Source organism: Coregonus lavaretus (assembly GCF_964263955.1).
Source record: "Coregonus lavaretus genome assembly, chromosome: 6".
Lineage (NCBI taxonomy): Eukaryota > Metazoa > Chordata > Actinopteri > Salmoniformes > Salmonidae > Coregonus > Coregonus lavaretus.
Genome location: NC_139993.1, coordinates 29,820,424 through 29,845,753, shown reverse-complemented (window position 1 = coordinate 29,845,753; position 25,330 = coordinate 29,820,424). Strand labels below are relative to the sequence as shown.

At 43.1% G+C, this 25,330-nt stretch overlaps 1 protein-coding gene across 3 annotated transcripts; it reads right to left on the bottom strand.

Moving 5' to 3' along the window:
- Window positions 1-25,330, bottom strand: LOC311130551 (survival motor neuron protein-like). 3 transcript variants are annotated; one of them, XM_084163312.1, is made up of 10 exons: window positions 25,164-25,328; window positions 24,882-24,959; window positions 15,210-15,335; window positions 11,891-11,995; window positions 4,866-5,072; window positions 3,013-3,132; window positions 2,652-2,810; window positions 2,271-2,435; window positions 749-812; window positions 1-443 (listed from the first exon to the last, which is right to left on the bottom strand). In XM_084163312.1, the coding sequence occupies exons 1-9, from the start codon at window positions 25,209-25,211 to the stop codon at window positions 750-752; spliced, it is 1,071 nt and encodes a 356-aa protein (XP_084019438.1). In that variant the 5' UTR covers window positions 25,212-25,328; the 3' UTR covers window positions 1-443; window position 749. The 3 variants fall into 3 exon arrangements, with proteins under 3 accessions (XP_084019438.1, XP_084019439.1, XP_084019440.1); XM_084163313.1 differs by lacking the exon at window positions 11,891-11,995 and having other exon boundaries at window positions 25,164-25,330; XM_084163314.1 differs by lacking the exons at window positions 11,891-11,995; window positions 15,210-15,335 and having other exon boundaries at window positions 25,164-25,300.

Below are 25,330 nucleotides of genomic sequence, written 5' to 3'. Positions count from 1 at the left end.
AACTGAAACGAACATTTACTGACAACAGCTGAGGGATCAACAATTCATTCTAATTGTTTCCACTTGACAATAAACTAGCGTCCCATTATTTTATCTTTCCCCCAAAAACCTTGGCAAAGCTTTTTCCAACAGTATTTAAAAAAAACAGAAAAGCGCCAAAAAACATCAAATGTAAAGATAGCCTTCCAAAAAGCCTCTTAAAGTGCTGAGTTAACGCCATGATGAGCTAGGATCAACATACCCCTAACTGCTTATCCACATCACCTTCTTGTCACAACACACATTTTCAATAAGAAAAAAACCTGCAAACTGTGGTGCATCACACAGAGCCCCAATTAGACTACTTCTGTGTAGTACAAGAACATTCAGTCTTTGGAACTCTTGTCCTGTTTTAACAGGATAGTTCTTTCCTCTTCTTCCCCATTCTTGGGTCTTAAACCCACCTGAAAGGGAAAAGGCAGGCAGTTATGAGAGCTTAATAGTACATGGCCTACCTGTGGAATTCCTCAGGGTGGTATCTTCGGTCCTAATATATCCTCATACGATAATTACTCAGCCTGCAAACTTCAGTGACTGCAAATTTTAGGCCTTTACTTTTGTAAGGTCCAAATAGACCTACAGTTCTAATCGATTGATATAGATAGATACAGTGTCAGTGCCATCCCACCTCCCAATTCAAATATTTAAAATATCCTTTGATAAAGCAGTGGAGTTGGAATTAAAACCGCATGAAGGTAGATCACTTTACCTTATTCCTCGGCCTGTTTCTCTTTATCAGCCCTCTTGCGACTTGCTTTTGTCTGTTGCATTGCCTAAGTACCAACAAGTTAAGTTCCATATATCATTATGGAATCACTACAAAGCTGTTTCGTGCAAAATCACGATCTGAGAGAAGGATATCAAGGAGATTTAAATTTAAGGTTGACATGAAAAATAAGTATTCATGTTATACCCCATATGAGGTCAAGAAATGCTACAGTGCATTCGGAAAGTATTCAGACCCATTGACTTTTTCCACATGTTATGTTACAGCCTTATTTTTTAATTGATTAAATTGTTTTTCCCCCTCATCAATCTACACACAATACCCAATAATGACAAAGCAAAAAATAAATATCACATTTACATACATATTCAGACCCTTTACTCAGTACTTTGTTGAAGCACCTTTGGCAGCGATTACAGCCTCGAGTCTTCTTGGGTATGACGCTACAAGCTTGGCACACCTGTATTTGGGGAGTTTCTCCTATTCTTCTCAGCAGATCCTCTCAAGCTCTGTCAGGTTGGATGAGGAGTGTCGCTGCACAGCTATTTTCAGGTCTCTCCAGAGATGTTCGATCAGGTTCAAGTCCGGGCTCTGGCTGGGCCACTCACGGACATTCAGAGACTTGTCCCGAAGCCACTCCTGCGTTGTCTTGGCTGTGTGCTTAGGGTCGTTGTTCTGTTGGAAGGTGAACCATCGCCCCAGTCTGAGGTGCTGAGCACTCTGGAGCAGGTTTTCATCAAGGATCTCTCTGTACTTTGCTCCATTCATCTTTCCCTCGATCCTGACTAGTCTCCCAGTCCCTGTCGTTGAAAAACATCCCCACAGCATGATGCTGCCACCACTATGCTTCACCGTAGGGATGATGCCAGGATTCCTCCAGACGTGAAGCTTTGCATTCAGGCCAAAGAGTTAAATCTTGGTTCTCATGGTCTGAGAGTCCTTCCGTCTGGCCACTCTACCATAAAGGCCTGATTGGTGGAGTGCTGCAGAGATGGTTGTCCTTCTGGAAGGTTATCCCATCTCCACAGAGGAACTCTAGAGCTCTGTCAGAGTGACCATCGGGTTCTTGGTCACCTCCCTGACCAAGGCCCTTCTCTCACGATTGCTCAGTTTGGCCGGGTGGCCAGATCTAGGAAGATTCTTGGTGGTTCCAAACTTCTTCAATTTAAGAATGATGGAGGCCACTGTGTTCTTGGGGACCCTCAATTTCGAGTCTCATAGCAAAGGGTCTGAATACTTATGTAAATAAGGTATTTTTGTTTTTTATTTGTAATACATTTGCAAACATTTCTTAAAACCTGTTTTCGCTTTGTCATTATAGGGTATTGTGTGTAGATTGATGAGGGCAAAACAAATGTTCATTCATTTTAGAATAAGGCTGTAACGTAACAAAACGTGGAAAAAGTCAATGGGTCTGAATACTTTCCGAATGCACTGTATGGACATGGCAGTGTTTCTGTCAATAGGAATGCAAGATCTAGAAATGGAAGAGGCTCTTGCTAACCATGTAGCATCCAGTGTGGTAGCCACACAGGTACCAGGACAGGAGCATGCTGGATAAGTCTGTCACGGCTGAGTCTAGCTCATCGCCAGTGTCGGTCAGCACTGCTCGGCGGGGCCATACACACGGTGGAGGTGGAGGAGGAGGAGGCAGGAGTGGCAGGAAGTCCTGGAGGAGAAGATACCATTATTACACCTATATGAAATACTCAAATACAAACTGAGGATCTCTTATTTATAACTCAATTTATTGCACACCCACGACATAATACCACAGACATTGAATAACATTTTTCTTGTTGGATGTCCCGACTGGAGGTAGCCAGTCTCACACAGGTTGAAGATAGACATGTAGGTAAGGAACACACACTGCAAACAGCCTCACCAAAGAGCCCTTGGGCGGTGGCACTGGAGGAAAGAAGGAAAAGGGGTGATTGTTTGGTTCCTCTCTCCGGCCACTTGGTTCCTCTCTCCGGCCATTTGGCTTCTTCTTATCCCCATGCTCCTTGCCAAAGTCATAGCAGCTTTTGCCATAGTCTTTTCCCTGAGACAGAGACACACACACAGAGAGAAAGTATAAGAAACATACAACACATCTCAGAATTGCCAAAAGCCATAGTGACAAGTCTGACACATTTGAACGCAAACTTCCTTATCAATAAACATCAGACATCAGTAAAGCATGCTCATTTGTCAACAATGTATTCCAGACATCCCGAAACAGAGGGAATAGCACCCAGACTCACTGGAGGAAACTTAGGTGAGGACAGCTCCTCTCGTCCCTCTTCTTGAGGTGTCCTCCACTCTCTTCCCTTCCTCTTCCAATCAGTGCTGTTGTTACCAGTGGACCTGAACCCATCCACAGCCTAGGGACAAGAGAATTGCCTTATTGGGCGGACCCACGCACTGCTTCATCCATATACTGGATTGACATGTTTGTGGTAATTTAAAGTTTGATACTTGTGGGGTCATCATTTTATAGTAACACTTGAACCAAGGCCACATACAGTGGGGAGAACAAGTATTTGATACACTGCCGATTTTGCAATTTTTCCTACTTACAAAGCATGTAGAGGTCTGTAATTTTTATCATTGGTACACTTCAACTGTGAGAGACGGAATCTAAAACAAAAATCCAGAAGATCACATTGTATGATTTTTAAGTAATTTGCATTTTATTGCATGACATAAGTATTTGATACATCAGAAAAGCAGAACTTAATATTTGGTACAGAAACCTTTGTTTGCAATTACAGAGATCATTCGTTTCCTGTAGGTCTTGACCAGGTTTGCACACACTGCAGCAGGGATTTTGGCCCACTCCTCCATACAGACCTTCTCCAGATCCTTCAGGTTTCGGGGCTGTCGCTGGGCAATACGGACTTTCAGCTCCCTCCAAAGATGTTCTATTGGGTTCTGCTCTGGAGACTGGCTAGGCCACTCCAGGACCTTGAGATGCTTCTTACGGAGCCACTCCTTAGTTGCCCTAGCTGTGTGTTTCGGGTCGTTGTCATGCTGGAAGACCCAGCCACGACCCATCTTCAATGCTCTTACTGAGGGAAGGAGGTTGTTGGCCAAGATCTCGTGATACATGGCCCCATCCATCCTCCCCTCAATACGGTGCAGTCGTCCTGTCCCCTTTGCAGAAAAGCATCCCCAAAGAATGATGTTTCCACCTCCATGCTTCACGGTTGGGATGGTGTTCTTGGGGTTGTACTCATCCTTCTTCTTCCTCCAAACACGGCGAGTGGAGTTTAGACCAAAAAGCTCTATTTTTGTCTCATCAGACCACATGATCTTCTCCCATCCCTCCTCTGGATCATTAGCAAACTTCAGACGGGCCTGGACATGCGCTGGCTTGAGCAGGGGGACCTTGCGTGCGCTGCAGGATTTTAATCCATGACGGCGTAGTGTGTTACTAATGGTTTTCTTTGAGACTGTGGTCCCAGCTCTCTTCAGGTCATTGACCAGGTCCTGCCGTGTAGTTCTGGGCTGATCCCTCACCTTCCTCATGATTATTGATGCCCCACATGGTGAGATCTTGCATGGAGCCCCAGACCGAGGGTGATTGACCTTCATCTTGAACTTCTTCCATTTTCTAATAATTGCGCCAACAGTTGTTGCCTTCTCACCAAGCTGCTTGCCTATTGTCCTGTAGCCCATCCCAGCCTTGTGCAGGTCTACAATGTTATCCCTGATGTCCTTACACAGCTCTCTGGTCTTGGCCATTGTGGAGAGGTTGGAGTCTGTTTGATTGAGTGTGTGGACAGGTGTCTTTTATACAGGTAATGAGTTCAAACAGGTGCAGTTAATACAGGTAATGATCTCTGTAATTGCAAACAAAGGTTTCTGTACCAAATATTAAGTTCTGCTTTTCTGATGTATCAAATATTTATGTCATGCAATAAAATGCAAATTAATTACTTAAAAATCATACAATGTGATATTCTGGATTTTTGTTTTAGATTCCGTCTCTCACAGTTGAAGTGTACATTACAGACCTCTACATGCTTTGTAAGTAGGAAAACCTGCAAAATCGGCAGTGTATCAAATACTTGTTCTCCCCACTGTAAATATGATTGTTCAAGTGAAGTTTTACCCCTTGTTGCACTTTGGCATCAACTCTTTCACTGTGGCCTCCCAGTTCATCTGGAGATAGCAGGGTGCTCAGCTCCAGCTCCTCCTCATTCCCGTAGTCTTCAAACTTCACCCGGCAGCGTTCGTCTCTCATCCACACCAGCACCGCTGGGTAGACCAGGCCATCCTCGGAGTACACAGCACGACACCGGTAACCCAGCCTCCACACCTGGTACACATAGGGGAATAAACGTTTAATTGAAAAAAATACAACAAAAAAACAGGTAGTAATAAAAGCAAGCTTGAGAAAGGGAACCGAAATAAATCAAGTTAACTGTGCTATCATGAATCTTTTACCAAGGGTTTCTTTATTAGTCACACACCGTTGCAAAACGTTTTACACCGTAGCACGTTTTGCAATGAGAACAAAGTGTTCTCCTGATGAAGGCATAAAAGGCGGCATTTATGCCATCATCAATTCATAAGCGCGAATCTCATGATTTGGAAGGGGCCATCCGCTGACAACATGCCACAATCTCCGTTTTTTGTATAGCCTAACTCAGGGATGGGCAACTTTGATGGGGGTGGGGGCCACAAAAAATCTGAACGCAGTGGCTCGCAGGTCTGTGTACCCACATCCATACCCACACATGCAGTCAGAGCCGGCCCTAGCCTTTCAGGGGCCCTAAGCAAAAGTTTGTTGAGATTCAGGGAGTTTTGATTCTCTCATTTGTGGTGGGTTGTCTCCAAGCTTCTCTTTTGTTTTTATCATTACAGCTCTAAAGGGTGAAAGAAATACAAAATGGAGTTCAGTGTTTCTCCTAGTAACAGAGAAGGTCACTTCTGGTGACTTTTTAAAAAGGACATTCTACTCCAAAATAAATTCAAATTAAATTATGTTGACACCATCTGAAATATAATTTTCCCTTTAAAAGCATTATAACCTTTAGCCCAACTGATGCAGCATAGCGGCTTTACATAAATAGGCTGCAGCATGGGGTTGCTCATCTGCATTTACCATAGAAATACCGAAAGACTTTGAATAGATCAAATGCTACTTGCTACAAATATACACTACCAGTCAAAAGTTTGGACACACCTACTCATTCAAGGGTTTTTCTTTATTTTTACAATTTTCTACATTGTAGAATAATAGTGAAGACATCAAAACTATGAAATAACACGTATGGAATCATGTAGTAACCAAAAGAAAGTGTTAAACAAATCAAAATATGTTATATTTTAGATTCTTCAAAGTAGCCACCCTTTGCCTTGATGACAGTTTTGCATTCTCTCAACCTGCTTCATGAGGTAGTCACCTGGAATGCTTTTCAACAGTCTTGAAGGAGTTCCCACATATGCTAAGCACTTGCTGGCTGCTTTTCCTTTACTCTACGGTCCGACTCATCCCAAACCATCTCAATTGGGTTGAGGTCGGGGGATTGTGGAGGCCAGGTCATTTGATGCAGCACTCCATCACTCTCCTTCTTGGTCAAATAGCCCTTACACAGCCTGGAGGTGTGTTTTGGGTCATTGTCCTGTTGAAAAACAAATGATAGTCCCACTAAGCGCAAATGGGATGGAGTATCACTGCAGAATGCTGTGGTAGCCATGCTGGTTAAGTGTGCCTTGAATTCTAAATAAATCGCAGACAGTGTCACCAGCAAAGCATCCCCACACAATCACACCTCCTCCTCCATGCTTCACGGTGGAAACCACACATGCAGAGATCATCCGTTCACCTACTCTGTGTCTCACAAAGAGACGGCGGTTGGAACCAAAAATCTCAAATTTGGACTCCAGATCAAAGGACAGATTTCCACCGGTCTAATGTCCATTGCTTGTGTTTCTTGGACCAAGCAAGTCTCTTCTTATTATTGTTGTCCTTTAGTAGTGGTTTCTTTGCAGCAAATCGACCATGAAGTGCTTTGAGAGACTAATCAAGGATCATATCACCTCCACCTTACCTGTCACCCTAGACCCACTTCAATTTGCTTACCGCCCCAATAGGTCCACAGACGATGCAATCGCCATCACACTGCACACTGCCCTATCCCATCTGGACAAGAGGAATACCTATGTAAGAATGCTGTTCATTGACTATAGCTCAGCATTCAACACCATAGTACCCTCCAAGCTCATCATTAAGCTTGGAGGCCCTGGGTCTCAACCCCGCCCTGTGCAATTGGGTCCTGGACATCCTGACGGGCTGCCCCCAGGTGGTGAAGGTAGGAAACAACATCTCCACTTCACTGATCGTCAACACTGGGGCCCCACAACGGTGTGTGCTCAGCCCCCTCCTGTACTCCCTGTTCACCCATGACTGAGTAGCCATGCACGCCTCCAACTCAATCAACAAGTTTGCAGACGACACAACAGTAGTAGGCTTGATTACCAACAACGATGAGACAGCCTACAGGGAGGAGGTGAGGGCTCTCGGAGTGTGGCGTCAGGAAAATAACCTCTCACTCAACGTCAACAAAACAAAGGAGATGATCGTGGACTTCAGGAAACAGCAGAGGGAGTACCCCCCTATCCACATTGACGGGACAGCAGTGGAGAAGGTAGAACATTTTAAGTTCCTCGGCGTACATATCACTGACAAACTGAAATGGTCCACCCACACAGATAGTGTGGTGAAGAAGGCGCAACAGCGTCTCTTCAACCGCAGGAGGCTGAAGAAATTTGGCCTGTCACCTAAAACCCTCACAAACTTTTACAGATGCACAATTGAGAGCATCCTGTCGGGCTGTATCACCGCCTGGTACGGCAACTGCACCGCCCACAACCGCAGGGCTCTCCAGAGGGTGGTGCGGTCTGCACAACGCATAACCGGGGGCAAACTACCTGCCCTCCAGGACACCTACGGCACCCGATGTCACAGGAAGGCCAAAAAGATAACCAAGGACAACTACCACCCGAGCCACTGCCTGTTCACCCTGCTATCATCCAGAAGGCGAGGTCAGTACAGGTGCATCAAAGCTGGAACCTAGAGACTGAAAAACAGCTTCTATCTCAAGACCATCAGACTGCTGCCTACTCACAGACTTGAAAATCACTGGCCATTTTAATAAATGGAACACTAGTCACTTTAATAATGCCACTTTAATAATGTTTACATATCTTGCATTACCCATCTCATATCTATTTACTGTATTCTATACTATATATTGCATCTTAGCCTATGCCACTCTGACAATGACATTGCTCATCCATATATTTATATATTCTTATACCATTCCTTTACTTAGATTTGTGTGTATTAGGTATTTGTTGTGGAACTGTTAGATATTACTTGCTAGATATTGCTGCACTGTCGGAAATAGAAGCACAAGCATTTCGCTACACTCGCAATAACATCTGCTAACCATGTGTATGTGACCAATACATTTGATTTGATTTGATGAAGGCCTGATTCATGCAGTCTCCTCTGAACAGTTGATGTTGAGATGTGTTTGTTACTTGAACTCTGTGAAGCATTTATTTGGGCTGCAATCTGAGGTGCAGTTAACTCTAATGAACTTATCCTCTGCAGCAGAGGTAACTCTGGGTCTTCCATTCCTGTGGCGGTCCTCATGAGAGCCAGTTTCATCATAGTGCTTGATGGTTTTTGCAACAAAGTTCTTGAAATGTTCCGTATTGACTGACCTTCATGTCTTAAAGTAATGATGGACTGTCGTTTCTCTTTGCTTATTTGAGCTGTTCTTGCCATAATATGGACTTGGTCTTTAACCAAATAGGGCTATCTTCTGTATACCAACCCTACCTTGTCACAACACAATTGATTGGCTAAAACGCATTAACTTTTAACAAGGTACACCTGTTAATTGAAATGCATTCCAGGTGACTACCTCATGAAGCTGGTTGAGAGAATGCCAAGTGTGTGCAAAGCTGTCATCAAGGCAAAGGGTGGCTACTTTGAAGAATCTCAAACATAAAATATATTTTGGTTTGTTTAACACTTTTTAGGTTACTACATTATTCCATTTGTGTTATTTCATAGTTTTGATGTCTTCACTATTATTCTACAATGTAGAAAATAATGAAAAACCATGGAATGGGTAGGTGTGTCCAAACTTTGGACTGGTACTTAATCTCTGTGCATTCAAATTGCCATTGCTAAAATGCAATTGTGTTCGTTGTCCGTAGCTAATGCCTGCCCATACCGTAACCCCACCGCCACCATGGGGCACTCTGTTCACAACACTGACATCAGCAAACCGCTCGCCCACACAACGCCATACACGTGGTCTGTGGTTGTGAGGCCGGTTGGAGGTACTGCCAAATTCTCTAAAATGATGTTGGAGGCGGCTTATGGTAGAGAAATTAACATTACATTCTCTGGCAACAGCTCTTGTGGACATTCCTTTAGTCAGCATGCCAATTGCACACTCCCTCAAAACTTGAGACATCTGTGGCATTGTGTTGTGTGACAAAACTGCACATTTTAGAGTGGCCTTTTATTGTCCCCAGCACAAGGTGCACCTGTGTAATGATCATGCTGTTTAATCAGCTTCTTCATATGCCACACATGTCAGGTGGATGGATTATCTTGGCAAAGGGAAAATGCTCACTAACAGGGGTTTAAACAAATTTGTGCACAAAATTTGAGAGAAATAAGCATTTTGTGCGTAATGGAAATTTTCGGGGATGTTTTATTTCAGTTCATGAAACATGGGACCAAAACTTTACATATTGCATTTGTATTTTTGTTCAGTGTAGTTGGGATGAGAGACCAGAGACTACAGATGTCAGGGCTACAGGGCGCAAATTGTTATTTTCTTTTGTCCTGTTGTTTTTAAGTCCTGGGACAATCAGCGACTTTTTACATAAGTCTGGAATTATCCCACTGTCCAGTGACAGCTGGAACAGCTTCTGGAATGGAAATGTGAGCTGGTATGCGCATGCCTGAAGTGCCTTGCTGCTGACACCGTCTGGATCATATGATTTTCGTGGGTTGACACGTTGAAAGTATTGGTTGACGTCATTCACAGAGATCTGTATATCAACAGCTGGTATGCTGTCTATACGGTCCAGGGACACTTTCTGCTGTGATGTAAAATCACACGTCAAACCTACAATAGAAACTGTTCAAATCATTTGCAAAAACAAGGTTGTTTTCATACAATGTCTCTGGTTTGTAGCCTGTAATGGTTTGTAGCCCTTGTCAGGCTTTCCTACTGTCCTTGTCCTTAAAAAGGTTTTCTAAATTTGTCTTTGTATGCTGCCTCCTTGATTTTGTTTTTGACTCTCCTCTGAATATTTTTCCTTTCCTCTTTACTGCCACCTGATTTAAACACTTGTTCTTTCTGGTTGAGGAAGTCTTCATTTCCGAGTTACCCTCTGTTTATTATTGGGGAAGATGTTGACTTTCTTTTTGGGAATAACGAGATCCTCACAGAAACGGTTGTACTCAAAGACAGTATCTGCTGCCTCTTCCAGGTCAACGGCGCTGTCTGTCAGGGCCGCCCAGTCAGTGGACTCAGAACAGTCCTGGAGGGCTTCAGTAGCTTCAGGATTCCAGCTTTTATACTCCACCTTTTTAGCCTTCTCTCGCTGCAGTCGCGGTTTGTAGACTGGGATGAGCTGAACCATGTTATGATCCGAACCCCCGAGATTGGGTAGTGCCTTGGAAAAAATAATGGGATGCTACCATAACAGAGGTCCAGACAGACTTCATTTCGGGTAGGACATGTAATATATTGCTGGTATGATGGTAAATGTTCAGATAGACTGCACATGTTAAAGCCTCCCATGATCAGCTTTACCACTTCGGGTGACTCCGTCTCAGCCTGGGATACAAGGTCATGGCTCAAGTCGGCAGCTATTTGGGTGTCAGTAGAGGGGGATATGTAAACAATAAATAGTCGGACCTGATTTATTTCCCATGGCAGGTAGTATGGCCGTAGGTTAAGAGCAAGGAGTTCAATGTCTTTAGTACAGACCTGGTGCTTAGTTGTAATATGGGCAGAATGGCAGTATTTCTCGTTGATCAATGCACAAACTCCTCCACCTTTTCTCTTACCGGAGTTGATGTTTCGGTCCATTCTGACGATTGTGTAGCCATCCAGCTCCACAACGGAGTCGGGATTCTGTTCCGTAAGCCAGGTCTCAGATAGACAGATCAGGCAGGGTTGTCGGTACTCAGAGGTATTGGGTACAAGCCCGTAGCTCCTGTCTTATTTCTTATGCATTGTACATTGCCATACATAATAGATGAAAGAGGTGTTCTGAAGGGCTGTTTTTTAAATCTGATTCTGAATTCTTCCTCTACTGCCATGCTTCCTTGGTTTAGACGCCTTTTCTTGGGAGCATGTTGATTGTGGTATTCCATTGTAGTGTAGACTTGCAGCAAAGGGTCAGAGACTAAGCAGGACATCTCTTGTGTATGATATCCGCAGTTGCGGCTCGCTATATCCATTGAGGGTTAGGTCGACAGCTTGTTTGGTGCGTTTCACAAAAAAACAGATTAAAACGAACAGCCAAAGTACTGCTATTTGCCTCATTATTAGCCATCTGATTTAATACTACTAAAAATGTGGTTGATTGAGGTGGATCGCAACTTTAAAACACTAACAAAAAAACAAAAACAAAAAAACATGGAAGGGACAAGCACAAATGACCGTGTCGCTGCAAGAACAGATGCTGCACTAAGACATGGAGGAGACATTCATGCTGTTTGTTTTTGTTTTAACATATGCCTCCCATCATCGATTCACAAGGGATGAATCGCGTTTCTATTGGACAAACTTAGGTATGTCCCTCCTAGTTTCGATCCATTTCCATCTGTTTGCTTCAGTTTGGTTCCTAGTAAATACACCCCAAGTCTCCTGTTGCGTATGGCTCACCCGTTTCTCCCTCCTGGGCTGGGCAGCAGCTTCAGGTAGCAGGGCACTCTGGTCCTGCTCTTCCTCTTTTCCGTAGTTGTCAAACTTCACCTTGCAGCGCTCCCCCTCCAACCAGACCATGGTGGCAGGGTAAACCAAGCCATCTTCTGACCACACAGCCTTGCAGTGGGACCCTACCTCCCACTATTCAATTGATTACCTTTGAGTTTGCCTTTGGCTCAACTGGTCCCTTGCTTGGCACATGAGATTCGGACAGTTTCTGTGGATTGTCTGCAAGCTTCTCATCGCTCTCTTTTTCATCCCTCTAAAATATGAAACAATGGAGATTATTCAGGATACCGTTTTGGAAAAGTGTTCTTCTATTTGGTTTTAAGACATTCCTCCCATCATCAATTCACAAGGGTGAATCTCATGACTTGGAAGGCGCTATCTGCTGACCACATCCCAAAACTCTCAGTCTCCCATATAGCCTACAATGAGGGAAAAAAGTATTTGATACCCTGCTGATTTTGTACGTTTGCCCACTGACAAAGACATGATCAGTCTATAATTTTAATGGTAGGTTTATTTGAACAGTGAGAGACAGAATAACAACAACAAAATCCAGAAAAACGCATGTCAAAAATGTTATAAATTGATTTGCATTTTAAATGAGGGAAATACAGTGGGGGAAAAAAGTATTTAGTCAGCCACCAATTGTGCAAGTTCTCCCACTTAAAAAGATGAGAGGCCTGTCATTTTCATCATAGGTACACGTCAACTATGACAGACAAATTGAGAATTTTTTATCCAGAAAATCACATTGTAGGATTTTTAATGAATTGATTTGCAAATTATGGTGGAAAATAAGTATTTGGTCACCTACAAACAAGCAAGATTTCTGGCTCTCACAGACCTGTAACTTCTTCTTTAAGAGGCTCCTCTGTCCTCCACTCGTTACTTGTATTAATGGCACCTGTTTGAACTTGTTATCAGTATATAAGACACCTGTCCACAACCTCAAACAGTCACACTCCAAACTCCACTATGGCCAAGACCAAAGAGCTGTCAAAGGACACCAGAAACAAAATGGTAGACCTGCACCAGGCTGGGAAGACTGAATCTGCAACAGGTAAGCAGCTTGGTTTGAAGAAATCAACTGTGGGAGCAATTATTAGGAAATGGAAGACATACAAGACCACTGATAATCTCCCTCGATCTGGGGCTCCACGCAAGATCTCACCCCGTGGGGTCAAAATCATCACAAGAACGGTGAGCAAAAATCCCAGAACCACACGGGGGGACCTAGTGAATGACCTGCAGAGAGCTGGGACCAAAGTAACAAAGCCTACCATCAGTAACACACTACGCCGCCAGGGACTCAAATCCTGCAGTGCCAGACGTGTCCCCCTGCTTAAGCCAGTACATTTCCAGGCCCGTCTGAAGTTTGCTAGAGTGCATTTGGATGATTGGGAGAATGTCATATGGTCAGATGAAACCAAAATATAACTTTTTGGTAAAAACTCAACTCGTCGTGTTTGGAGGACAAAGAATGCTGAGTTGCGTCCAAAGTACACCATACCTACTGTGAAGCATGGGGGTGGAAACATCATGCTTTGGGGCTGTTTTTCTGCAAAGGGACCAGGACGACTGATCCGTGTAAAGGAAAGAATGAATGGGGCCATGTATCGTGAGATTTTGAGTGAAAACCTCCTTCCATCAGCAAGGGCATTGAAGATGAAACGTGGCTGGGCCTTTCAGCATGACAATGATCCCAAACACACCGCCCAGGCAATGAAGCAGTGGCTTCGTAAGAAGCATTTCAAGGTCCTGGAGTGGCCTAGCCAGTCTCCAGATCTCAACCCCATAGAAAATCTTTGGAGGGAGCTGAAAGTCCGTGTTGCCCAGCGACAGCCCCAAAACATCACTGCTCTAGAGGAGATCTGCATGGAGGAATGGGCCAAAATACCAGCAACAGTGTGTGAAAACCTTGTGAAGACTTACAGAAAACGTTTGACCTGTGTCATTGCCAACAAAGGGTATATAACAAAGTATTGAGAAACTTTTGTTATTGACCAAATACTTATTTTCCACCATAATTTGCAAATAAATTCATAAAAAATCCTACAATGTGATTTTCTGGATTTCTTTTTCTAATTTTGTCTGTCATAGTTGACGTGTACCTATGATGAAAATTACAGGCCTCTCTCATCTTTTTAAGTGGGAGAACTTGCACAATTGGTGGCTGACTAAATACTTTTTTCCCCCACTGTAAGTATTTGACCCCTCTGCAAAACATGACTTAGTACTTGGTGGCAAAACCCTTGTTGGCAATCACAGAGGTCAGACGTTTCTTGTAGTTGGCCACCAGGTTTACCTTAATGTGCTTCTTCTTGAGCCACTCATTTGTTGCCTTGGCCGTGTGTTTTGTCATGCTGGAATACCCATCCACGACCCATTTTCAATGCCCTGGCTGAGGGAAGGAGGTTCTCACCCAAGATTTGACGGTACATGGCCCCGTCCATCGTCCCTTTGATGCGGTGAAGTTGTCCTGTCCCCTTAGCAGAAAAACACCCCCAAAGCATAATGTTTCCACCTCCATGTTTGACGGTGGGGATGGTGTTCTTGGGGTCATAGGCAGCATTCCTCCTCCTCCAAACACGGCGAGTTGAGTTGATGCCAAAGAGCTTGATTTTGGTCTCATCTGACCACAACACTTTCACCCAGTTCTCCTCTGAATCATTCAGAAGTTCATTGGCAAACTTCAGACAGCCCTGTATATGTGCTTTCTTGAGCAGGGGGACCTTGCGGGCGCTGCAGGATTTCAGTCCTTCACGGCATAGTGTGTTACCAATTGTTTTCTTGGTGACTATGGTCCCAGCTGCCTTGAGATCATTGACAAGATCCTCCTGTGTAGTTCTGGGCTGATTCCTCACCGTTCTCATGATCATTGCAACTCCACGAGGTGAGATCTTGCATGGAGCCCCAGGCCGAGGGAGATTGACAGTTATTTTGTGTTTCTTCCATTTGCGAATAATCGCACCAACTGTTGTTACCTTCTCACCAAGCTGCTTGGCGATGGTCTTGTAGCCCATTCCAGCATTGTGCAGGTCTACAATCTTGTCCCCGACATCCTTGGAGAGCTCTTTGGTCTTGGCCATGGTGGAGAGTTTGGAATCTGATTGATTGATTGCTTCTGTGGACATGTGTCTTTTATACAGGTAACAAGCTGAGATTAGGAGCACTCCCTTTAAGAGTGTGCTCCTAATCTCAGCTCGTTACCTGTATAAAAGACACCTGGGAGCCAGAAATCTTTCTGATTAAGAGGGGGTCAAATACTTATTTCCCTCATTAAAATGCAAATCAATTTAAAACATTTTTGACATGCGTTTTTCTGGATTTTTTTTTTGTTATTCTGTCTCTCACTGTTAAAATAAACCTACCATTAAAATTATAGACTGATCATTTCTTCGTCAGTGGGCAAACATACAAAATCAGCAGGGGATCAAATACTTTTTCCCCTCACTGTAACTGATTACCTTTGAGTTTGGCTTTGGGTCAAGCGGCTCCTTAATCAGCATATGAGATTTGGGGAGTTTTGAGTCCGTCAGTTTCGGTGGGTTGTTTCCAAGCTTCTCTTCACTCTCTTTTTCATCATTACAGCTCTAAAGGATTAAACAAATTTACAGGAGAAAATGCAGGATTCGTTATTGGATCATTGTCTTGGGGGTATGATATTTGACCCTCTGTAACTTTCTCATTCATCATTATTCACAATTCAGTCAGGATTATCCATAATATGGTAGCATCCACATTAATGTAGAAGTGTTTAGAAACATATTCTTATTTATAATAAAAATTACTCCAAAATTACACAATACATTATTTACCATTCATTTCGATTGGGCACAAAATAATCTGAAATGCAGCCAGACATGTAGGAGACATTCATGCTATTTGTTTTTGGTTTTAACACATGCCTCCCATCATCGATTCACAAGGGGTGAATGAACGGGTGGGTCTAATCCTGAATGCTGATTGGTTAAAACTGCATTCCAGCTGGTGTCTATTCCACAAGTTACCACCCGCTAAATCTATGACGTTGAAATGCCTATTTACTCTGTTCCATCTGACTGCGCATCCACTGTCTCACCAACCCAGCCAGGAAATTTATAAACTTGATCTCCTCTATAAAAAGCATCTAGACATCATCTCACATTTCTTTCAGACTAGCATTTGGTTTTCAACAGCAGAGATTTGTATAAACCTTGCTGTCTGTCTCTCCGATATTTGCAACATTGTTTCAATATTCAAATTCTATCTCCTGCTGTCCCATAGTATTGAACTTGTCGGGTGTCGGGACAAGACAGAAAGGCAGGCAGCGTTTCTCAGCCGGTCGAAATCATGAATCAGCTGGCATCATTTTTATGGATATATACCAAAAAAAATGTCAATTGAAAAATGGTTAAACTAAACGCAGCTAATTTGCAGTCTTTCCAGCTTCAGTTTGAAGTGATTGTGTTACTGTAGCTGTGTTGTTGGCTAGCTCCTCTGTCTGAACAGTGTCCTGACGAGTGAGCACATTCTCTCTGCCAGACGAAATCGCGCCTCATTAGCTCATTGTTATGGATGTATCCAAATAAATGTCACTAGAAAACAGCTTAAACAAATGCAAATGCAGCTACTTTGCTGTTATTCTGGCGGGAACTTTTTGACGTGACCGTAAATTAGCCGTAGTTGGCTAGCTAGCAAGCAAGGGATAAGAACGTTGGCAGCCAGTATAGCAATGGAACATTTACAACGAACGTCTATAGATACAGAACAAAAAGACTGAACGACTGGGTCGCGTCCATAGATACAGATCAAAAAGAATGAAAGACTGGCTCTGGACTATATCTTGTGGAAGGATGAAATAGTACGAATAAATTAATCAAAATAACGTTTTTAATTAAAATATGTCAATCATTATTTGAATATATTGGTAACCCGTTGTATAAAAGTGATAATGCCCTCGAAGCCGGTGTTTGTTGGATATCAAAATGTTTCTGTAGATTATCGCAAAGCTTCTCATCACTCTCTTTTTCATTGTTTCATTCATACTTCTGAGCTCAAACAAAGGCGATTCATTAAGGTGACATTCATGTACTGTTTTTGGTTTCAAGACATCGCCATCAACAAAACAAGTCCTACAGGCCCTAGTTTTGTCATATCTGGACTACTGCTCAGTCAAATGATGGTCAAATGATGGCCCCCACAAAGAGGGACATAGGCAAATTACAGTTGGCCCAGAACAGAGCAGCAGGGCTGGCCCTTAAATGTACACAGAGAACTAACATCAATAACATGCATGTCAATCTCTCCTGGCTCAAAGTAGAGGAGAGAATGTCTGCATCACTACTTGTCTTTGTGAGAGGTATTAACATGTTGAAAGCACAGAGCTGTCAGTTTAAATGCTCAGACACCCATGCATACCCCACAATTCATGCCACCAGAGGTCTCTTCACAGTCCCCAAGTCCAGAACAGACTATGGGAAACGTAAAGTACTACTGGATGGTGTTAAGAGATAGATGGGAGGAGTTGAGTGGAGCTGAAGGGTGGGACTAAAAACAAAAAACAAGGTAATTCATGTACAATATACTGTGTCCGTAAAAGGTTCAGAACTTTTGTGAAACAGCACAGTTTAAAATATATGGCAAATAGAAATAAAACTGGATGGTCTTAAGGAGATAGAAGGGAGGGGTTGAGGGTAGCTGAAGGATGGGATTAAAAACAAGCAAAAGATAACTATTGTAAAATACATTGTGTCCGTAAAAATGTATATAGTATGTATCTGCTGCGAAGTAGAAGCCGAAGTGATGTTGTCCATTAGTTTACTCCAATTAGGGGAGGGGTGGTAGGGTTAGGGGAAAATATAGATTTACACTACCAGTCCAAAGTTTGGACACACCTACTCATTCAAGAGTTTTTCTTTATTTTTACTATTTTCTACATTGTAGAATAATAGTGAAGACATCAAAACTATGAAATAACACATACGGAATCATGTAGTAACCAAAAAAACAGTTAAATAAATCAAAATATATTTTATATTTGAGATTCTTCAAATAGCCACCCTTTGCCTTGATGACAGTTTTGCACACTATTGGCATTCTCTCCACCAGCTTCATGAGGTAGTCACCTGGAATGCATTTCAAATAACAGGTATGCCTTCTTAAAAGTTAATTTGTGGAATTTATTTCCTTCTTAATGCGTTTGAGCCAATCAGTTGTGTTGTGACAAGGTGGGGGGGTATACAGAAGACAGCCCTATTTGGTAAAATACCAAGTCCATATTATGGCAAGAACAGCTCAAATAAGCAAAGAGAAACGACAGTCCATCATTACTTTAAGACATGAAGGTCAGTCAATACGGAAAATGTCAAGAACATTGAATGTTTCTTGAAGTGCAGTCGCAAAAACCATCAAGCGCTATGATGAAACTGGCTCTCATGAGGACCGCCACAGGAATGAAAGACCCAGAGTTACCTCTGCTGCAGAGGATAAGTTCATTAGTTACCAGCCTCAGAAATTGCATCCCAAATAAATGCTTCACAGAGTTCAAGTAACAGACACATCTCAACATCAACTGTTCAGAGGGGACTGTGTGAATCAGGCCTTCATGGTCGAATTGCTGCAAAGAAACCACTACTAAAGGACACCAATAATAAGAAGAGACCTGTTTGGACCAAGAAACACGAGCAACAGAGGAAATTTGTCCTTTGGTCTGGAGTCCAAATTGGAGATTTTTGGTTCAAACTGCTGTGTCTTTGTGAGACGCGGTGTGGGTGAACGGATGATCTCCGCATGTGTAGTTCCCACTGTAAGGCATGGAGGAGGTGGTGTTATGGTGTGGGGGTGCTTTGCATTTTATTGCATGACATAAGTATTTGATCACCTACCAACCAGTAAGAATTCCGGCTCTCACAGACCTGTTAGTTTTTCTTTAAGAAGCCCTCCTGTTCTCCACTCATTACCTGTATTAACTGCACCTGTTTGAACACGTTACCTGTATAAAAGACACCTGTCCACACACTCAATCAAACAGACTCCAACCTCTCCACAATGGCCAAGACCAGAGAGCTGTGTAAGGACATCAGGGATAAAATTGTAGACCTGCACAAGGCTGGGATGGGCTACAGGACAATAGGCAAGCAGCTTGGTGAGAAGGCAACAACCGTTGGCACAATTATTAGAAAATGGAAGAAGTTCAAGATGACGGTCAATCATCCTCGGTCTGGGGCTCCATGCAAGATCTCACCTCGTGGGGCATCAATGAACATAAGGAAGGTGAGGGATCAGCCCAGAACTACACGGCAGGACCTGGTCAATGACCTGAAGAGAACTGGGACCACAGTCTCAAAGAAAACCATTAGTAACACACTACGCCGTCATGGATTAAAATCATGCAGCGCATGCAAGGTCCCCCTGCTCAAGCCAGCGCATGTCCAGGCCCTTCTGAAGTTTGCCAATGACCATCTGGATGATCCAGAGGAGGAATGGGAGAAGGTAATGTGGTCTGATGAGACAAAAATTGAGCTTTTTGGTCTAAACTCCACTCGCCATGTTTGGAGGAAGAAGAAGGATGAGTACAACCCCAAGAACACCATCCCAACCGTGAAGCATGGAGGTGGAAACATCATTCTTTGGGGATGCTTTTCTGCAAAGGGGACAGGACGACTGCACCGTATTGAGGGGAGGATGGATGGGGCCATGTATCACGAGATCTTGGCCAACAACCTCCTTCCCTCAGTAAGAGCATTGAAGATGGGTCGTGGCTGGGTCTTCCAGCATGACAACGACCCGAAACACACAGCCAGGGCAACTAAGGAGTGGCTCCGTAAGAAGCATTCTGACACTTTTTTGGTTACTACATGACTCCATGTGTTATTTCATAGTTTTGATGTCTTCACTATTATTATACAATGTAGAAGATAGTCAAAATAAAGAAAAACTCTTGAATGAGTAGGTGTGTCCAAACTTTTGACTGGTACTGTATACCAGTCGGAAGTTTACATACACCTTAGCCAAATACATTTAAACTCAGTTTTTCACAATTCCTAACATTTAATCACAGTAAAAATTAGGATCACCACTTTATTTTAAGAATGTGAAATGTCAGAATAATAGTAGAGAGAATTATTTATTTCAGCTTTTATTTCTTTCATCACATTCCCAGTGGGTCAGAAGTTTACATACACTTAATTAGTATTTGGTAGCATTGCCTTTAAATTGTTTAACTTGGGTCAAACGTTTTGGGTAGCCTTCCACAAGCTTCCCACAATAAGTTGGGTGAATTTTGGCCCATTCCTCCTGACAGAGCTGGTGTAACTGAGTCAGGTTTGTAGGCCTCCTTGCTCTTACATGCTTTTTCAGTTCTGCCCACACATTTTCTATAGGATTGAGGTCAGGGCTTTGTGATGGCCTCTCCAATACCTTGACTTTGTCGTCCTTAAGCCATTTTGCCACAACTTTGGAAGTATGCTTGGGGTCATTGTCCATTTGAAAGACCCATTTGCGACCAAGCTTTAACTTCCTGACTGATGTCTTGAGATGTTGCTTCAATATATCCACATCATTTTCCTTCCTCATGATGCCATCTATTTTGTGAAGTGCACCAGACCCTCCTGCAGCAAAGCACCCCCACAGCATGATGCTGCCACCCCCATGCTTCACGGTTGGGATGGTGTTCTTCGGCTTGCAAGGCACCCCCTTTTTCCTCCAAACATAACGATGGTCATTATGGCCAAACAGTTCTATTTTTGTTTCATCAGACCAGAGGACATTTCTCCAAAAAGTACAATCTTTATCCCCATGTGCAGTTTCAGCCCGTAGTCTGGCTTTTTTATGGCGGTTTTTCAGTGGCTTCTTTCTTGCTGAGCGGCCTTTCAGGTTATGGACATAGATACTTTTGTACCCGTTTCCTCCAGCACGTTCACAAGGTCCTTTGCTGTTGTTCTGGGATTGATTTGCACTTTTCGCACCAAAGTACATTCATCTTATTGGCAGACTAAATATCCTTGGTTTCTCAAATGACTACCTCGCCTGGTTCACCAAGTACTTCTCAGATAGAGTGCAATGTGTCAAATCGGAGGGCCTGTTGTCTGGACCTCTGGTAGTCTCTATGGGGGTGCCACAGGGTTCAATTCTCGGGCCCACTCTGTTCTCTGTGTATATCAATGATGTCGCTCTTGCTGCTGGTGACTCTCAGATCCACCTCTACGCAGACGACACCATTTTGTATACATCTGGCCCTTCATTGGACACTGTGTTAACAAACCTCCAAACGAGCTTCAATGCCATACAACACTCCTTCCGTGGCCTCCAACTGCTCTTAACTGCTAGTAAAACCAAATGCATGCTCATCAATCGAACGCTGCTTGCACCCGCCCGCCCGACTAGAATCACTACTCTCGGCGGGTCTGACTTAGAATATGTGGACAACTACAAATACCTAGGTGTCTGGTTAGACCGTAAACTCTCCTTCCAGACTCACATTAAGCATCTCCAATCCAAAGTTAAATCTAGAATCGGCTTCCTATTTCGCAACAAAGCCTCCTTCACTCATGCTGCTAAACATGCCCTCGTAAAACTGACTATCCTACCGATCCTTGACTTATTTTTTTGTCATTTAGCAGACGCTCTTATCCAGAGTGACTTCGGCGATGTCATTTACAAAATAGCTTCCAACACTCTACTCAGCAAATTGGATGTAGTCTATCACAGTGCCATCCGTTTTGTCACCAAGCCCCATATACTATCCACCATTGTGACCTGTACGCTCTCGTTGGCTGGCCCTCACTACATATTCGTCGCCAAACCCACTGGCTCCAGGTCATCTATAAATCACTTCTAGGCAAATCCCTGCCTTATCTTAGATCATTGGTCACCATAGCAACACCCACCTGTAGTATGCATTCCAGCAGGTATATCTCACTGGTCATCCCCAAAGCCAACAACTCCTTTGGCCGCCATCCCTTCCAGTTCTCTGCTGCAAATGACTGGAACGAACTGCAAAAATCTCTGAAGCTGGAGACACTTATCTCCCTCACTAACTTAAGCATCAGTTGTCAGAGCAGCTTACTGATCACTGCACCTGTACACAGCCCATCTGTAAATAGCCCACCCAACTACCTCATCCCCATATTGTTATTTACATTGTTACTTATTTTGCTCATTTGCACCCCAGTATCTCTATTTGCACATCATCTTCTGCACATCCATCACTCCAGTGTTAATACTAAATTGTAATTATTTTGCACTATGGCCTATTTATTGCCTTACCTCCATAACTTACCACATTTGAACAGACTGTATATAGATTTTCTATTTTGTTATTGACTGTACGGTTTGTTTATTCCATATGTAACTCTGTGTTGTTGTTGTTTTTAATCGCACTGCTTTGCTTTATCTTGGCCAGGTCGCAGATGTAAATGAGAACTTGTTCTCAACTGGCTTACCTGGTTAAATAAAGGTGAAATAAAATAAAGAAATAAAAATCTCTAAGAGACAGAACGCGTCTCCTTCCTGAGCGGTATGACGGCTGCGTGGTCCCATGGTGTTTATACTTGCGTACTATTGTTTGTACAGATGAACATGGTACCTTCAGGCGTTTGGAAATTGCTCCCAATGATGAACCAGACTTGTGGAGGTCTACAATTGTTTTTCTGAGGTCTTTGCTGATTTATTTAGATTTTCCCATGATGTCAAGCAAAGAGGCACTGAGTTTGAAGGTAGGCCTTGAAATACATCCACAGGTACACCTCCAATTGACTCAAATGATGTTAATTAGCCTATCAGAAGCTTCTAAAGCCATGACATCATTTTCTGGAATTTAAAGGCACAGTCAACTTAGTGTATGTAAACTTCTGACCCACTGGAATTGTGATACAGTGAATTATAAGTGAAAAAATCTGTCTGTAAACAATTGTTGGAAAAATGACTTGTGTCATGCACAAAGTAGATGTCCAAACCTATTTGCCAAAACGATAGTTTGTTAACAATAAATTTGTGGAGTGGTTGAAAAACTAGTTTTAATGACTCCAACCTAAGTGTATGTAAACTTCCGACTTCAACTGTATATATAAAAATAATATGGGGGACTGGAAATGATGCAGACAATTACATTGATGGAAGCTACAATCTATTTGCAATATTAAAGCTGATATATCCCCTAAAAAATTTAAAATAAAATAAACGCACAGTACTACAGTCATGGTCAAAAGTTTTGAGAATGACACAAATACTAATTTTCACAAAGTCTGCTGCCTCAGTTTTGATGATGGCAATTTGCATATAATCCAGATTGTCATGAAGAGTGATCAGATGAATTGCAATTAATTGCAAAGTCCCTCTTTGCCATGAAAATGAACTTAATCCCCAAAAAACATTTCCACTGCATTTCAGCCCTGCCACAAAAGGACCAGCTGCCATCATGTCAGTGAATCTCTCGTTAACACAGGTGAGAGTGTTGACGAGGACAAGGCTGGAGATCACTCTGTCATGCTGATTGAGTTAGAATAACAGACTGGAAGCTTTAAAAGGAGGGTGGTGCTTGAAATCATTGTTCTTCCTCTGTTAAACATGGTTACCTGCAAGGAAACACGTGCCGTCATCATTGCTTTGCACAAAAGGGGCTTCACAGGTAAGGATATTGCTGCTAGTTAGATTGCACCTAAATCAACCATTTATCGGATCATCAAGAACTTCAAGGAGAGAGGTTCAATTGTTGTGAAGAAGGCGTCAGGGCGCCCAATAAAGACCAGCAAGCGCCAGAACCATCTCCTAAAGTTGATTCAGCTGTGGGATCGGAGCACCACCAGTGCAGAGCTTGCTCAGGAATGGCAGCAGGCAGGTGTGAGTGCATCTGCACGCACAGTGAGGCGAAGACTTTTGGAGGATGGCCTGGTGTCAAGAAGGGCAGCAAAGAAGCCACTTCTCTCCAGGAAAAGCATCAGGGACAGACTGATATTCTGCAAAAGGTACAGGGATTGGACTGCTGAGGACTGGGGTAAATTTTCTCTGATGAATCCCCTTTCCGATTGTTTGGGGCATCCAGAAAACACCTTGTCCAGAGAAGACAAGGTGAGTGCTACCATCAGTCCTGTGTCAAGCCGCATCCAACGTCGTTTTAGAGAATTTGGCAGTACGTCTAACCGGCCTCACAACCGCAGACCACGTGTATTGTGTTGTGTGGGCAAGCGGTTTGCTGATGTCAACGTTATGAACAAAGTGCCCCATGGTGGCGGTGGGTTTATGGTATGGGCAGGCATAAGCTACGGACAATGAACTCAATTGCATTTTATCAATGGAAATGTTAATGCACAGAAATAGCGTGACGAGATCCTGATGCCCATTGTCGTGTCATTCATCTGCCTCCATCACCTCACGTTTCAGCATGATAATGCACAGCACCATGTCGCAAGGATCTGTACACAATTCCTGGAAGCTGAACATTTCCCAGTTCTTCCATGGCCTGCATACTCACCAGACATGTCACCCATTGAGCATGTTTGGGATGCTCTGGATAGACGCATTCAACAGCGTGTTCCAGTTCCCGCCAATATCCAGCAACTTCGCACAGCCATCGAAGAGGAGTGGGATAACATTCCACAGGCCACAATCAACAGCCTGATCAACTCTACGTGAAGGAGATGTCGTGCCGCATGAGGCAAATAGTGGTCACACAAGATACTGACTGGTTTTCTGATGCATATCTGTATTCCCAGATAAATTAGGGCCTAATTAATTAATTTCAATCGACTGATTTCCTTATATGAACTGTAACTCGGTAAAATCTTTGAAATTGTTGCATGTTGCATTTATATTTTTGTTCAGTATAGATATGTTGTGGTATAGTGTGTAATGTGTTGTGTGATGTACTGTTTTATTTTGTATGTAATTGCCGTTATCTTGTTTGGACACCTGGAAGAGTAGCAGCAGCTAATGGGGATCCGTAATAACCCCCCCCCCCCAAAAAAAAATACAACCACCATGATTCACAAGGGGTAAATCTCATGAGGCGCTTTCTTTCCCTTTGTCCTATCTCCTTGAGCTGAAGGAAGCTAGCTAGCTAACACTACACCAGAGTCATGTATTTCGGAGAAAAAAAATGCATGGCTCTGCACTACACCAAAGGAGTTTATCCACCCACTTGTATACTTGTCAAACTTTACCCGAAATGTTTTGAGGGCTTCTTCATAGGCGTTTACCAGTGCCGAGTCGTCAGTAGCCACAGCTAAATACCCTTTATCCTACATCAAAACAGAAACAACATACTTTACATTTTAATGTCATAATAATAATCATAAGAAGAAGAAAGTAGCTAGCTAGCAATGGACGTTAGCCGTGTTAGCTATTAACTTTCTCAGTGGTTAGCCTCATCATCAGCTTGGTGGAGATAGCTAGCTACTGCGTTACGTTAGTTGGCTAGTAACGTTATGCGATAAAAACCTTACCTCGACTCCTTCCCTTCGGAAAACAATACTTTCATGATGTTCATCCATAACTAGCTTGATGAATTAAACACACGTGTTTATTAGTTATAGATTTCGTGACATTAGGCCGTTTTCAAATGTAGTAGCAAACGTTTTGATTATGCCACATTCAAAACACCCGGCAACTC

Excerpts from the sequence above, each read along its gene's own strand:
- LOC311130551 (XM_084163312.1), bottom strand. The coding sequence starts at position 25,211 with ATGGATGAACATCATGAAAGTATTGTTTTCCGAAGGGAAGGAGTCGAG. Across the intron at positions 15,336-24,881 it reads AAGCCCTCAAAACATTTCGG|AGCTGTAATGATGAAAAAGA; the intron begins GTAAAGTTTGAC and ends TTAATCCTTTAG. Across the intron at positions 813-2,270 it reads ACCACACTGGATGCTACATG|GCAATGCAACAGACAAAAGC; the intron begins GTTAGCAAGAGC and ends GTTGGTACTTAG.